This window comes from Bos mutus, chromosome 24 (genome assembly GCF_027580195.1).
Source record: "Bos mutus isolate GX-2022 chromosome 24, NWIPB_WYAK_1.1, whole genome shotgun sequence".
Classification (NCBI taxonomy): domain Eukaryota; kingdom Metazoa; phylum Chordata; class Mammalia; order Artiodactyla; family Bovidae; genus Bos; species Bos mutus.
The window spans coordinates 43,058,556-43,075,165 of record NC_091640.1 but is presented as its reverse complement, the minus strand read 5'-3'; the positions used below and the strand labels follow the sequence as shown (position 1 = coordinate 43,075,165).

Here is a 16,610-nt window from a genome sequence, read left to right as displayed (position 1 = left end):
TGGTAGGCTGCAGTACATGGGGTCGCACAGAGTCGGACACAACTGAAGCGACTTGGCAGCGGCAGCATAGTCTATTTTAAAGTGTATAATAGCATTATATCTAAAAAACAATATATACTTTAAAATGTAAAACAAAATACCAGTTACAATAGTAACAGCAAAGATCACTGATCACATTACCACAACAAATAATAATAAAATAGTAAAAATAAAATAATAATAAAATAAAGTAAATCATAAAATAATGATAAGAAAAAGTTTGAAATATTGCAAGAATTATTAAAATGTGCCACAGAGACAAGAAGTGAACAAGTGCTGCTGGAATAATAGCACTGATAAACTTGCCTAATGCACAGGGTCACTACAAACCTTTAGTTTGTAAAAAACACACTATCTGCAATGCATAATATAGTGCTATAGTAAAGTAAGATATGCTGTATCTAGTGCTTTTGGTATCATGTCTTAAAAACTGCTACTAAGTTCATGACCATGAAGGTTCACCCCTATGAAGGTTCACTTCACCTTTGAAGAGTTTGAGTTTTGACTCTTAAATGTAGGTCACTGATCCATTTTGAGTTAATATTTCATAATGTATGATGTGACGTAGGGGTACAACTTTTTTTTTTCCCCCATGTGGATATCCACTTTTCCAAGCATCATTTGTTGAAGAGACTATTCTTTCCCTCCATAATGGTCTGGGCACTTTCATCAAAAATCAATCAACCATAGATATATGGGTTTATTTCTGGACTCTCAGTTCTGTGTCATTAATCTATGTTTGTTGTTCTGCAAGCACCACTTTGTTTTGATTACTATAACTTTGAGGTAAGTTTTAAAATTTGGAAGCTGGAGTCTCTAGCTCTCTTCAAGATTGTGTCAGCTATTTGGGGCCCTTGCAATTTCACGTGAATTTTAGGATCAGCTTTTCTATTTCTTCAAAAAGGCCTTTGGTATTTAGTTAGGAATTGCATTTAATCTGTAGATCATTTTGTATAGTATTATTATCTTAACTCAAGAGAAGACTCTTGAGAGTTTCTTGGACTGCAAGGAGAGCAAACCAGTCAATCCTAAAGGAAATCAACCCTGAATATTTATTGGAAGGACTGATGCTGAAGCTGAAGCTCCAGTATTTTAGCCAACTGATGCAAAGAGCCCATTCATTGGAAAAGACCCTGATGCTTGAAAAGATTGAAGGCAGGAGAAGAAGGGGACGACAGAGGATGAGATGGTTGGATGGCATCACCAACTCAATGGACATGAGTTTGAGCAAGCTCTGGGAAATGGTGGACAGAGAAGCCTAGAGTGCTGCAGTCCATGAGAGAAGAGTCGGACACAACTGAGTGACTGAACAACAACCATCTTAACAATATTAAGCCTTCCAACCCATGAATACAGGATGTCTGTCCATTTTTTTGTCTTCTTTAATTTTTGTCAGCAATACTTTATAGTTTTCAGTGTGTAAGTCTTACACCTCCTTGGTTAAATTTATTCCTTAGTATAATTATTATTTTTTTTACTATTGAAAAAATGGAAATAGAATGTTTTTGTGTTGATCATGTATCCCCCAACTTTGCTAAAATTTCTTAGTGCTAATAATTTTTGTGGATTATTTACATATACAATTATATCATATACAGTAAAAAGATTTTAGACTTTTACACCAGGTTTTCTAAGTTGCAGGGTACAACCTGATAGTGGGTTGTGAAATCAGTTGATTGTTTAAGTTTCATTTTGTAAAATGTTTGTGTATAAAACATACACTTATGCATATGTTTGAATCCTTATGCATAGTAAGGATGCATAAGTAAGAAATCCATAGCATTTCTTACTATGAATTACAGTAAAAAATGTTATGCCATATTTCACAGCATGTAATTGGAGTATAAAATTGTGGAACTAGTGAAAGATGGAAGTCCTAACAGTTGCCTTTCATCACCTTGGAAATGATAATTTTATGTGAGAAGCTCTTTTCTGCATATAAAAATAATTGAGCAGAAAATACACTCTGTTCATTGGTTGCTCTGTGAATAATTAAACTTGTGCGATTTTGCTCTCATGCTCCCATTGCATCAGTTCTTAGCCTGTTTGTGAAGAAGGTTTGTTGCTGACATACTTGCTGAAATATTTTCCTGAGAATGTATTTTATTAAAGATAGTAATATATTAAATTGCATACAATACTTATTACAAATGAAAAATAACAGAAAGCCACATTATGAAGGATATTACAAGCTACAAAGATATCTCTTACTCTCCAAAAGATACAAGTTACTAAATAAATATATATTAATGTCAAGCATATGGTAAAGAATAAGGGAGAACTTACAATTTTTAATGCAAATACATTAAAACATAACTACTGTACACAGATGCAAAATTATTATAGAAAGATAAAATTATCCTAATGCATTATAGTCTTGACAGGACGTGCCTTACAATATAGTAAATTGTTTGATTTTTCTAAATTGCTGTGCATGGCATTAAATTGCATCTTTGACCCAGAAGTAGTTATGGGCTGTGTACTGTTGATGACATCAGGACTGGAAGTGTCACAGTTGCCCTCCGCCCTCTTTCCACCACTGCCCATCTAATGATGAGGCATCTTCCCAGTAGTCCACATGTCTTCTTGGCATTCTTACTACCAAATTATACAACTCCGCGTGTTTTGGCATGAGCTTGGGCTTCAGAATCAAGTATGACTGTGTTGAATCCTCCTCCCTTATGTTAACTTTATGACCGTGGACAAGTCACTAGCTTCCTCTGAAGCCTCAGTTTCATTGCTGTAAAGTGGTGCTAATTCAGGGCTACATGGAAGAGTAAATGATGTTATGCTGTGTATATAATATGCAAATATAGGACCTGGTGTGGTAAATAATAAATGGTAGCTATTAAAATACCTGAGTTATTATCAGTACTCTGTAAGAGGTCATCCCTCTTCTACTCCCAGGCCACACTTTTACACATGTGCTGTCATTGTCAAGTAGAAGCTAATTCTGGAAGCTCACCTGTGCTGGGGGATTGTTAGTCACAAACCTCTTTCTGTATAATTGTGTGGACTTCCCTGGTGGTCTTGTTGTGCATTCAGCTTTGGGTCATGGTAATCATGGGGTTGCCTTGCCATGTGATATGAAAATGGGCACTACCAGGTTTGTCTGCATTTCAGGTACCTTAAAACCACAGATAATAAGCAGGCACCATTGTTTTCCTCTTCTGTAGTTGTGTGCTGCTCATCTCCCGACTGAAGCAGAGGCACCAAATCATTACCAGGCAGTATGTCGTGCACTGTTTGCAGAGACGATGGAGCTGCATACATTTCTGACCAAAATCAAGAGTGCGAAGGAGGTGAGTGCTGCTGCTCCCTATTTCGGGCATTGTGAAAGACAGACCTGATTTCCAACATTGCCCATCATGTCATTTAAAGTATTTATCTCTATCCTTCTGATGAGTGCTGAAAATTATTCAGGAAAGAAGCAACTTAGGCAAAATGAAATCTGTTCCTTAAAATGTTACCATGTGAATCCATGTGATAAAACAGATTTTCATAAAGCTTCCTTACAAATGGAAAATAAATATTGCTGAACTGGTTGAATCAGTTTCCCATATGACTTGATTTTTTTTTTTAACTCTTTCTGCCTCTCTTTTTTCCATTTTAAAGCATGTTAGCGTGTCTTTGAGGAAGGGATACGGACTCGGAAAGGAAGATGCACTTCTGGTAATTTAACTTACATAGTAGATGTGATTAGGTATTTAATGCAGGAGATGTGAATTAAGATAATCCAGAGTCTCATGTTAGCTATTTTATTATTTATCATTGTCTATAAGTTAAAAATACTATGTGTGGAGTCCAGAGAGAATCACACTCGTTTATTTACAAGGTGAATTGCCATATTTTACATCCCACAGACACAGTTGTGAAGATTCTTGAGGTCTGGGTAAGGCACCTGGCACATAGTAAGAGCTTAGTATATGATCAGTGGTAGTTATCGTTTCTTTTGTGACTAAAGTATGGAGTTTATCTGAGACACTAGTTTAAAACTCACAATGACACACAGCTTGGGGAGAGACACATATGAGATTTGTAAGGGAAGAAGGACAATACTAACTTGTATTAAAGTGAGACTCCTTAGCTGTGCTAATACGGAAAATTCAGGTGTCTGAGCCAGATTACTCTTCGTAAATCACCCTGAATGGATCTGTTTTGTTAATATATTTGTGAATGAGAGCTCCAAGAATTCTTATTTAGGTCTAACCAGGATTCTGCTTATAATTTGTCTTTTTTTGATAAGCTAATGAAAAGTTATATCTATTTTTCTAGGAATTTATAGAATTGGACCCAAGGGGAAAGTCTTTAACAGGGTGGAAAGGGTGAACTGCATGTTGTTTGAAGAATAAATATAAACATGTCTCATGGGCTAGCTTTTCCTCCTGGAGAGGACCAGAGGACAGAGGGTCTGAGGGCACACCCGAAAGACAGCCTCAATTAAGGTTTGGTGAATAATAGGTTTTCTAGAAAGATCACTTTTGGTAATTATCTTCCCCAGCTTGGTGGAATTGAGATAGTCTTCTTCAGAGAGGCTCCTGTTATTTTCAGAGTGCGAGTAGAGTCCTGTGCAGTTAGGGTCAAGTAAATGAGTTTGTAGAATCCTCCCAACACAGATGTTCTTAGGAATCATTTCTGAATTAAAGAACAGTATTAATAAATATTTTTTCTATTCCAGTGAGCATAAACAATTGTGTTTCTTTTTTACTCTTGATGAAAACTTTGTTTTGCCAAACAAATTCTCAGAGATTTTTTTTTTAAGTAAAAGTCTGTTTAAAGAGACATGTCACAAATGGAGTAAAAGAACACGAGTGTTTGGGACCATTAGTGGCTTTGATGCCTGTAGAGACTGGCCAGGCCCTGGTAAAGGTTGGGGACCTTGGGTCAGGGTTTTGGCTTTATGTCCCACTGTCACCTCCAGCAGCACCTGATGTCTGGGTCATTATAGATACTGGTTCTGTCCAGTTTGATCATCTCCTGCTCTGGTTCCTTACTTTGCTGATCTCTTCTCAGCTTTTTCCATCCTTCTTTCTAGAAACTATGTTCCATGTTTAGAAAGATCTCCTCTGAACCTCAGTCTCCTCTGAGGACTCCTGCTCCCCCAGGCAGTGCTTTCTCTGCTTCCTCTGTGCGAGGCTGCTCTGCCCTCATGGCTGCACGTCCTCAGACTGGGTGGATGGGTGATGTTCTCGGTCTGCTGCTTCTTAATCAGGACTCCTCACACTTGTACCAGAACCCCACACCATCCACTTCTGCTACTCTTGAGCCCATTGACACTGTCATCTGCCATCATCTCGACTGATTTGTTTGATGAAGAGCAACTCTGGCTGTGTATCCTTGACCCTCCTCTACCTCAGCACTCTGCATTCCTGAACATACCTTTGAAAGTGAAAGTCACTCGAGTCGTTTCCAACTTTCTGCCACTCCATGGACTATACAGTCTGTGAAATTCTCCAGGCCAGAATACTGGAGTGGGTAGCCTTTCCCTTCTCTAGGATATCTTCCCAACCCAGGGATCGAACCCAGGTCTCCTGTATTGAGGGCAGATTCTTTACCAGCTGAGCCCCAAGGGAAGCCCGAACATACCTTTGTCCTCATGATAACCTGCTATCATTCTATCTTGGAAATCACCCCTGATGCAGCTCTGTCCTTTGAACTCATCCCTCACTGCCAGCTGAACTGGTCTTGTCTCTTGACCCCCCTACGCCTTTTCTTCCAGTTTATCAGCCCTTCCTGGATTCACTCTGTGTCTTCTGTGGATGAGAGTCTGTTTATCAAGAGTTCAGTCCACATGTGCAACCTGGAGTATTCCAGTAGCTGCCTGCTGGCCTGATCACTGTGAATCCATCCAGTTCAGCTTCCTCTGTGTCTGGGAGTGATTCCTGCAGATCACAGATCTGACCTGAGGGGTCTGACTCCAGGCCCAGGCCTCCGTGTGGTTTTCCAGGCCTGAGCCGAGGCCTGCTTTCCCTGGCAGGCCACCCTCCCTGCACAGGACTTGGGTGCTGCACTCTGGTTTTTTGAAGGGAACAGTGAGGACTCAGGCGCTCTGCCCATGGCTATTCATGTGCACCTGCCCTCATCGTCCAGTGCCTCTACACCAAGAGCCTCAGCTGAGGCACTTCCCTCCCCTCTTTCCCTCCCAGCAGCCCAGGGCATGACGTGTTTGCAGTGAGGAAGCCCCCGACCTGCACTCCCCATCATCTGACCATACTGGTGCCATCTTGGGAGGACATGAAGCAGGGGAGCAAAATACCCTTGTTGGCTTCTTGGCTGCTCGGATGCAGAGGAGAGTAAGGGCCAGTTGCCACTTTCAGTTTGGCTGGCCCTTCTGACCGTTGGACACTTGGCAGCTTGACACAGGCAATTTGCTTCCTAGAAGGCAGTGGCACCCCACTCCAGTACAGTTGCCTGGAAAATCCCATGGATGGAGGAGCCTGGTGGGCTGCAGTCCATGGGGTCTCTAGGAGCTGGACACGACTGAGCGACTTCACTTTCTCTTTTCACTTTCATGCATTGGAGAAGGAAATGGCAACCCACTCCAGTGTTCTTGCCTGGAGAATCCCAGGGACGGGGGAGCCTGGTGTGCTGCCATCTCTGGGGTCACACAGAGTCGGACATGACTGAAGTGACTTAGCATAGCATAACGTGATTCCAATTGCCTGGAGGGTGAAATGAAACTCCATTGTGTTGCCTGTGAGGCCTTCTTGGCATTTCACTTACTCATGTTTTATTCTCCTTTTCAACTCTCCCTTTGTTGCATTTTTGTGCTATCTAGTCAGAATTACTTAGTTTCTTTTTTTTTTTTTTAACTTAGTTTCTGAATGTGCTGTGCTTGCTATATGTCTGAGACCCCAGTATAATACTTCATGCTTTCTGTCTGGATTTCTCTCCCTGCCTTGTCTTCTTGGTGGTCTCCTGTTGACCCATCTAAACCCTGCTCATGTGTCATCTCCCTCCACCCTTCACTTCCTCTGTGTCCTGTACTCCCCACACTTCTCATGCTTCCCTAGGAGTTCTTATGTCTTTGAGCTCTTTCTCCATAGCTGGGCTGGATACTTCTTGAGACAAATGACTGTGCTTTAAGTCATCTTCCTGTTAATGACTCACTGAGTGTTTGCACGCAGGAAACACTCTAGAAATGTTAGTTGAACTGAAATAATTTATGCATTGTATCTGTGTTTTTTTAGAATATCAGAAATTTTATGGTGGAAGGCATTGTTGACTTTTGGAAACATTATGATCCAGATATTTCTAGTAAATATGAGAAGTTTTATGGCTGTTATTGAGGTCTTGGAGTGCTCTCCATTCAGTTTACGCAGGAGAGATATTTAACAGGGAGTCTTGAGAAGGCAGGCTGTGAAACCTGTGGAAATCCTGACGTGTTCTGTACTGTTCTGTACTGTAATGTTCTGTACTGTTTCATTACAGATTTTATACTTATGCATGGCCTGTCAACACTGAGGTTTTAGGAGTAAATTTTTACTGGATCCAAGTGGATTTCCCCCTTCCTCTTTGATATATGCAGTTTTCTTTAAATTAGAGAAAATTTTTATGCATATTGGTTCATGCTTGTATGTTAGTCATTTTAACCTTTAACCTAGTCTCAGGAATACTAAGTCCACACTAATAAAATACTCTGTGCTAATTTGGTATTTTCCCTGAAGATCTCAAAATATACAATTTAAGAATCAGACAGTCTTTCTTCTGTATCTATGAGTTAGTACATATCAACTGGAATTTTCAAAGTAATAACCTGATTCAACAGGTTGATTACGGATTATCAGTGATGTTTTGAGTAACCAATATATCTGTGTATATGTGCATGTGTGTATATAAAATTAGGGTAAAATATTAGTGTCAGAACATTTGAGCTCAGTGTTGATGTTCTTGATTTGATAGACCAAAAGTATTTTAATTATGTTAAACTTCTCATATGCTCAGTTGGCAGTTTATTAAAACGTAAAACCTATAATCAATTTCCCAGTGTTGTAATTGTATTAGAGGTCATTACATTTGCTAGACCTGGCTGCTCTGCAGAGCACAAGACCTTTAGTTCATCTATTTATTTAGGAGGCAAATTCATTTCATTCTAATCCCTTTTCATAATGCAATGATTTCCTTCTTAAACAATGAATGAGACCCTTGAAGATTGTTCTGTAAATGATAGGATTTGGATTGGCTGCTGTTACTCTGTCTCAGAGGCAATTTGATACCCTGGAAAATGAGCACATAGTCCAGTGTCTCCTAAGCAGTTGATACTCTGGAACACAAGTATAGATGGAGGGACTGTCCTTTCAGTGCCATACACTCAGTGCAGCAGGTCATATGAAAGATGAGACAGCCATGCCCTTGTGCCAGTGAACCCCCTACCCCACCACAGCCTGGTCCAAACTGGCTGGTATGGCTGGTGAGCAAGTACAGTGGGGAGGGGAGAATTGAACTTGGCAATTTCAAGTGTAAATTATTTTGGTTGAAAAAAGGAAATTATATTAATGGCAGTGTGCTTTAGTTCAGTGCTGTCTAAGTAGTTTTTGAGCATCCATCCCTGATTTTGTTATTGTTAAATGAAATTATCAATTCCTCAGACTTTAAGCCCTGCTGCTTCCCCAATTATTTATGCCCACAGCTGCAAAGCGGCCACTCTTGCTTGCTTCACTTAGTCTCCATGAACAGCCCTGTGATGCCCACTTTGCAGATCAGTAAACTGACACTTAGCTTAATGGTTCCCACAAAACAACGCTCTCAGCATTTCTCATGGCTGCCTTTCTATCCCATGTGCTCTCCAGCCTGGCACCGGCACCCTTGGCAGTTATTGCTGTCTCCCTGCAAGGACAGTCACCTGTAGCGCACTGTCCTGGAAGGTGGCTGTCTAGAGTCCTTGGAAGAGATTCCTCGTGTGCACTCAGATTCAGGCTCCTGAGCAGCAGGGGAAAAGGGCGTGTGAGTCAGAATAGAATTTGGTGTTGAGGAACAAGGAGGCTCATGAGGGAACATGTGTGCAAGCGTGTGTGTCTGCCTCACAAATGCACACAGATGGGAACAGGAGGGGAGGAGGAGTGGTGTCATTTAAGTTTAGGTGTGAAGTAATATGGAAATGAGAAAAGAGAGGAGTGGCATAGAAATGTCAGAGATGAGATAAAATTGTGTTCAGACTAGAAAGTCAGTTGACTGGTGTGATGTGTTCCTAGCTGCTCTGACACTACTGTCTCCATGTAGAGTGTGTGGTGAGCCCCAGCCCCATTCCCCCAAGAGGCACTTTGTTTCACAGAAGAGGTTTAGCTCTTAACTGTAGTAGGAAAAACTTGATGTGTCAGAGAAGTATGCTGTTTAAAGATAATCTTTCTTTTGAAAAAAATCTTTTTCTCAAGCAAATAACTCATTTTTTATTTATAGTATATCTAAAATGTTTATATCAACATTGACCTTTTTAATTAATTAATTTTAACTGGAGGATAATTACTTTACAATATTGTGGTGGTTTTTGCCATACAGCGACATGAATCAGCCACAGGTGCACGTTTGTCCCCCGCTCCCTGAACCTCCCTCCCCACCCTATCCCTTTGGGTTGTCCCAGAGCACTGGCTTTGAGTGCCCGCTTCCTGCATTGAACTTGCACGGGTCATCTGTTTTACAGAAGGTAATACACATGTTTCAATGCTATTCACTCAAATCATCCCACCCTCACCTTCTTCACATAGTCCAAAAGTCTGTTCTTTACATCTGTGACTCTTTTGCTGCCTTGCGTATAGGATTGTTGTTACTGTCTTTCTAAATTCCATATATATGCATTAAAATACTGTATTGGTGTTTTTCTGACTTACTTCATTCTATATAATAGGCTCCAGTTTCATCTACCTCATTCACTGATTCAAATGCATTCCTTTTTATAGCTGAGTAATATTCAACATGCCATTGTGTATATGTACCACAACTTGTCCATTCGTCTGCCAGTGGACATCTAGGTTGCCTCCATGTCCTTTCTATTGTAAACAGTGCTGCAGTGAACATTGGGGTACACGTGTCTCTTTCAATTCTGGTTTCCTTAGTGTGTCTGCCCAGTAGTGGGTTTGCTGGGTCGTATGGCAGTTCTGTTTCCAGTTTTTTAGGAAACCTCCACACTGTTCTCCATAGTGGCTGTACCAGTTTGCATTCCCACCAACAGTGTAAAAGGGTTCTGGTTCGCTTTTCTCCATCCCCTCTCCAGCATTTATTGTTTGTAGACTTTTTGATGGCGGCCATTCTGACTGGTGTGAGTTGATACCTCATTGTGGTTTTAATTTGCATTTCTCTAATAATGAGTAATGTTGAGCATTTTTCATGTGTTTATTAGCCATCTGTATGTCTTCTTTGGAGGAATATCTGTTTAGTTCTTTGGCTTACTTTTTGACTGGGTTGTTCATTTTTTGGGTATCAAGCTGCATGAGCTGCTTATATATTTTGGAGGTTAATTCTTTGTCAGTTGTTTCATTTGCTATTATTTTCTCCCATTCTGAAGGCTGCCTTTTCACCTTGCTTATAGTTTCCTTCATTGTGCAAATGCTTATAAGTTTATTTTAAAGTCCCACTTATTTATTTTTGTTTTTATTTCCATTACTCCAAGAGGTGGATCATAGAGGATCTTGCTGTGATTTATGTCAGAGTATTCTGCCTATGTTTTTCCCCTAAGAGTTTTATACTTTCTGGTTTTACATTTACATCTTTAATCCATTTTGAGTTTATTTTTGTGTATGGTGTTAGAAAGTGCTGTAGTTTCATTCTTTTACACGTGGTTAACCAGTTTTCCCAGCACCACTTGTTAAAGAAATTGTCTTTTGTACATTGTATATTTTTGCCTCCTTTGTCAAAAATAAGGTGTTGATAGGTGCGTGGATTTATCTCTGGGCTTTCTGTTTTGTTCCATTGATCTATATTTCTGTCTTTGTGCCAGTACCACACTGTCTTGATGACTGTAGCTTTGTAGTATAGTCTGAAGTCAGGCAGGTTGATTCCTCCAGTTCCATTCTTCTTTCTCAAGATTGCTTTGGCTATTCAAGGTTTTTTGTGTTTCCATAAAAATTGTGAAATTATTTGTTCTAGTTCTCTGAAAAATACCGTTGATAGCTTGATAGGGATTGCATTGAATTTATAGATTGCTTTGGGTAATATACTCATTTTCACTATATTGATTCTTCCAATTCACGAACATGGTATGTTTCTCCATCTATATGTGTCATCTTTGGTTTCTTTCATCAGTGTTTTATAGTTTTCTGTATGTAAGTCTTTTGTTTCTTTGAAGTGAAGTGAAAGTCGCTCAGTCATGTCTGACTCTTTGCAACCCATAGACTATACAATCCATGGAGTTCTCCAGGCCAGAATACTGGAGTAGGTAGCCTTTCTCTTCCCCAGGAGATCTTCCCAACCCAGGGATTAAACCCAGGTCTCCCTCATTGCAGAAGGATTCTTTACCAGCTGAGCCTCAAGGGATGCCCTTTGTTTCTTTAGGTAAATTTATTCTTAAGTATTTTATTCTTTTTGTTGCAGTGGTGAATGGGATTGTTTCCTTAATTTCTCTTTGCTTTTTCATTGTTAGTATATAGGAATGCAAGGGATTTCTATGTATTAATTTTATATCCTGCAACTTTACTATATTCACTGATTAGCTCTAGTAGAAGAGTTAGCACCTATTCTACTCAAACTCTTCTGGAAAATTGCAGAGGAAGGCAAACTCCCAACTCATTCTATGAGGCCACCATCACCAGAACTAGACTAAGATGCCACAAAAAAAGATAGCTACAGGCCAATATCACTGATGAACATAGATGCAGAAATCCTCAACAAAATTCTAGCAAACAGAATCCAACAGCATATTAAAAAGATCATACATCATGACCAAGTGGACTTTATTCCAGGGGTGCAAGGAATCTTCAACGTTTGCAAATCAGTCAAATGTTATGTACCACATTAACAAATTGAAAGGTAAAAACCGTATGATTATCTCAATAGATGCAGAGAAAGCCTTTGACAAAATTCAACACTCATTTATGATAAAAACTCTCCAGAAAACAGGCATAGAAGGAACATACCTCAGCATAATAAAAGCTATATATGACACACCCACTGTAAATATTATCCTCAATGGCAAAAAATTGAAAGCGTTTTCTCTAAAATCAGGAGCAAGACCCATACTCACTACTCACCACTACTGTTCAACAGTTTTGGAAGTCTGAGCCACAAGCAATCAGAGAAGAAAAAGAAGTAAAAGGAATCCAGATTGGAAAAAAAGTAAAACTCTCACTGTTTGCAGATTATATGATACTCTACATAGAAAATCCTAAACATTAATCATTTTTAAAAGCCCCTTTATTTTTGGTGATTCATATTCTTTCACTTAGAGCTTCCCAGGTGGTGCTGGTGGGAAAGAACCCACCTGCCAATGCAGGAAACATAAGAGATGAAGGTTCAGTCCCTGGGTTGGGAAGATCCCCTTGAGGAGAGCATGGCAACCCACTCCAATGTTCTTACATGGAGAATCCCATGGACAGAGGAACCTGGTGGGCTACGGTCCATAGGGTCACAAAGAGTTGGACATGATGAAAGTGACTTAGCATGCGTGCATTCTTTCACTCGTTATTTATATGACTGCATAAGTCAAATAGACATGGTAAGATTTCTTTATTCTAAATTTTATAAAGGGAAAAGGGGCCAATTAGACATGGTAAGATTTCTTTATTCTTCATTTTATAAAGGGAAAAGGGGCCAATTAGACATGGTAAGATTCCTTCTAGTCTTAAAATGCTCTGCAGAAAGTAAAATTCATGTGACTAAGTATTCAACAAGATTTTCCTTATTTTTGTACAAGTCTTGTTTTGTGTAGGTAAAATGTATGCAGATACACATTTTAAGTGCATTCCCACTAAAATTTGCTCTGAATTTAGTGTACACTATTTTATATATTTTATGCTGTTTAATATTTTAAATTTGAGATGAATTTTATAAGAAAGCTCAGTGTTGTCAATGTTGAGCTCTAAAGTCAGTACTGATTACTACTGTACTGATGTCAGATCAGATCAGTCGCTCAGTCGTGTCCGACCCTTTGCGACCCCATGAATCGCACAGGCCTCCCTGTCCCTCACCAACTCCCGGAGTTCACTCAGACTCACGTCCGTTGAGTCAGTGATGCCATCCAGCCATCTCATCCTCTGTTGTCCCCTTCTCCTCCTGCCCCCAATCCCTCCCAGCATCAGAGGCTTTTCCAATGAGTCAACTCTTCACATGAGGTGGCCAAAGTACTGGAGTTTCAGCTTTAGCATCATTCCTTCCAAAAAAATCCCAGGGCTGATCTCCTTCAGAATGGACTGGTTGCATCTCCTTGCAGTCCAAGGGACTCTCAAGAGTCTTTTCCAACACCACAGTTCAAAAGCATCAATTCTTTGGCACTCAGCCTTCTTCACAGTCCACCTGTCACATCCATACATGACCACAGGAAAAACCATAGCCTTGACTAGACGAACCTTTGTTGGCAAAGTACTGATATCGGTGGGGACTAAAAACTTCTGTATTTAAAAAATCTAGTGGTAAACCAATCCCTGGAAAGAAGAAATTCCTAAAACAATTATCAGTCACAACTGAGTGAGTAAAAATAACCAAGCATTCTGAAATATTATATGTTCATATTGTTGAAGTAAGAATGCTAAATAGAAGGCATGTGAAAGATTTTTAGAGTCTTAATTTCTGTTAGAAGATTATATACTCCAAATGATGAAAATCTTCTCTCCTTGAAGTGTTTTGTGCCATACATACAATCCACCTTGGAATGCAAGTAGAATACCCCGAAACATTTTGATCCCTGAGGGATGAGACGTTTGATAAGAGTAGAGCCATCTTGGATTTCTTCAGAGGCAGGATCTCACAGTGTAGATTGTCATTTCTAATTATCACATCAGAATGATCTTGAATCTCTTCTCAAGTGTAGCTGCACCTCTGGTGCTTCATTATTAAGTTTCTTGCTGACACCTTAAACCCTTCTTACGAATGCTGTGTTCATTCACCCTCTGTTATGGTTCTTCTCTTTTATCCTCCGTCCTCAGCTGAAGGGTGTCCGAGGCCTCCTCAGACACCCTTATACGGTGAGTGCACTCCCTGTCTCCTTGAAAGTCACATTGCTCTGTGTATTTCCTCTCTAGCAGCCGTCACAGTCCAGAGCTGTCTTGCTGGTCTCTCTTCCTGCTCACTCATAACCTGCCACCAGGACACATTCTCAGAGAGGACAGAGACCTTCTCTCTCCAGTTCACTTGCTGCATCCCTAGTGAATTAATAATAGAGCCTCTGTAAATATTTGATCAGTGGTGAATGACGTGGAGAACTTGTGGTTTGGATGTTCTACCTCTAGTTTCTTACCAGGTCTCTAGAACCCTGGTGCCCTGACCCCTGACTTGTCTACAGATACAGATCTTCTTTAGTGTCCCTGTGCTTCCTTGGGCAGCGGTCTGACCTCTTGCACCTGAGCTGTGGCACAGCTTCCTCATGTAGTTTCCCTCTTCACATATGGAGCCTGTCCTCCAGTGCTCTGTGCCCATGTGAGGATGGTGCTGGCTTCTCAGTGCGTGTAGATGGGACGTTTAGACCCGTGAGTACGGCATCAAGACCGTGCACAGTGAGGCCCCAACTGAGCTGTGTGGCTCTTCATTCCCTGTGCAGGCTTTGCTGCCCTCCCTCCAGCCCCTGATGCTAAGGGCCTCTGCACCTGCTGGAACTGTCCTTTTCTTCTCTCACTTAGAAAGTGCCTCCTTACTCTTAGGACCTAGCTCAGATGCCCACTGTCCTGAAATGGTGTTACTGATGGAAGTTAATTTCTTTATTCTCTGTGTTCATTCATAGAGCACTCTGCTCTGGCTTCTGTCACTTACCACACTGTATTGGGATGACTGTTGACATATGTCTCCTCTCTAGACTGAACTTCTTAGGACAAGGACCATGTTTATATTGCCAACCCTGTCAGGGACTTAGGGACCAAGGACGCATCTCCTATTGTCTTTTTAGGTGTGCTCCCCTGGCTGCTTCCTTGGCCTCACGCAACATTAGGGTCCTTCAATAATGGGATTTTTTTTTCAACCTGATTGACGGCGTGTTTTTTCTATAGTTCAGTTTTTCTAAGTGTTTAATGCATTAACTTTCAAGAAGAAATGGAGCAAAAGAGAATTAACCTTTAACTCTTTTATAGTCACCACATGTATTTGAGCTGCTGTCCAGGGAACCTGAGGAGTATGGGTAAGATGGAGTGCTCCTGGATTTTTATTAATTTTTCGGAGATATCCAGTCTAAGGAAATTTATGTAGTTTGAAGGGAAAAAGACCCAAAGTCCTCAGCTGCAGCTCTGGGCTCAAACGGTTTATGTCACTTTCACATGAGCACTTAAAATCCCTGAGTGTCTCTTGCTCATTGCTCTGATAAGGACGTTAACCCTCACGAAGTCCTGAGAAGTAGGCAGTACTACCTTTTGCCTCCTGCTCACTTCTCAGAGAGGAGTCTGAAGCCCAGTTCAGCAGAATACGCTGTTAGCTGCCCGTGGTGACAGAAGTGGGATTAGTGCCCTTCTCGTGTTGTAGGAATAGTGACAAATGCCAGAAGTGGATCTGGCGATAGGAGATGAGGATGTATGGGAGGAGTCTGTAAGCCAGAATGTTGGACTATTCGGACCTGTAAGGATGCAGCAGCTGTGTTCAGCCATGCAGTTCCTGGTGACTGAGGAAAACCTAGGTCCCAAAGGAATTAGGATCAAAGGGCAGAATTTCATCATTCATGTGATACGTCTCTCCTGTTAAGCAGTTGCAGTGAATGACAGCCAATATTTCTTGCACACTCACCATGCGTAGACAGGGCTCTGAGATTGCAGTGCACATTAGCTCCGCAGCTCTCCCAGCAGCCATGCATCTGTTGGGGACACAGACTGAACACAGTGCTCCAGTAGGAGCTGGGATCCAGGAACAGCTGCCCTGGCAGTGGGTGTGGGCTGTGGCGTGGGAATGGAGGCGCAGTGGGGCGCCTTTCCTGTGCTCAGAGCTCCAGAAGAAGCAGCATTACTCCAGAGCCTCAGTTTTCTAAGCGTTTGAGTGATTCTCACTCACATATGACTGTTTTACTCCTTTGTAGTCAGATTCTTCTGATTGGATAAATCTTAACCTATGTATAATAAAACCCTGTAATGGGAGGATGATTTCTCAGTGTCCAGATTAGAGCCAGTCTGTTTTTAGCTGCTAGTTTTGACCATATATTGAAATTGTGGGCTAAGAAGGTGAATGGGAAATCAGCATGGTTCGTTATGAATTTTCAAAAGATTACTTGAGTAATTTTACACTATATCATCAAAGCTATTGGTGTAATACATTATTGAGTGATTTACATATATTAGTTCAGTTACTGCTATACAAGAATCATAATTTTGTGATGAAATCCTTGAGCTCAGTTAATCTTAAATAAGATATTGCTAAAATATTTTACTTAAAATATTATATATGCAATAAAGTATCTTTTCTTTGCTGAGGGGAAAAACACTTTTTAGAAACAATCAGGCTGTTACGAAACTGTCTTT

General features: G+C 40.6%; 1 protein-coding gene across 2 annotated transcripts in view; it reads left to right on the top strand.

The window, feature by feature from the left end:
* The window catches only part of SPIRE1 (spire type actin nucleation factor 1), a 162,296-nt gene that overhangs the window by 87,270 nt on the left and 58,416 nt on the right, over positions 1–16,610 (top strand). For both annotated transcript variants that reach the window (XM_070361817.1, XM_070361818.1), the window contains exon 4: positions 3,216–3,341. In XM_070361817.1, the coding sequence (XP_070217918.1) occupies positions 3,216–3,341 (126 nt within the window). The remainder of the gene's footprint in view (positions 1–3,215; positions 3,342–16,610) is intronic.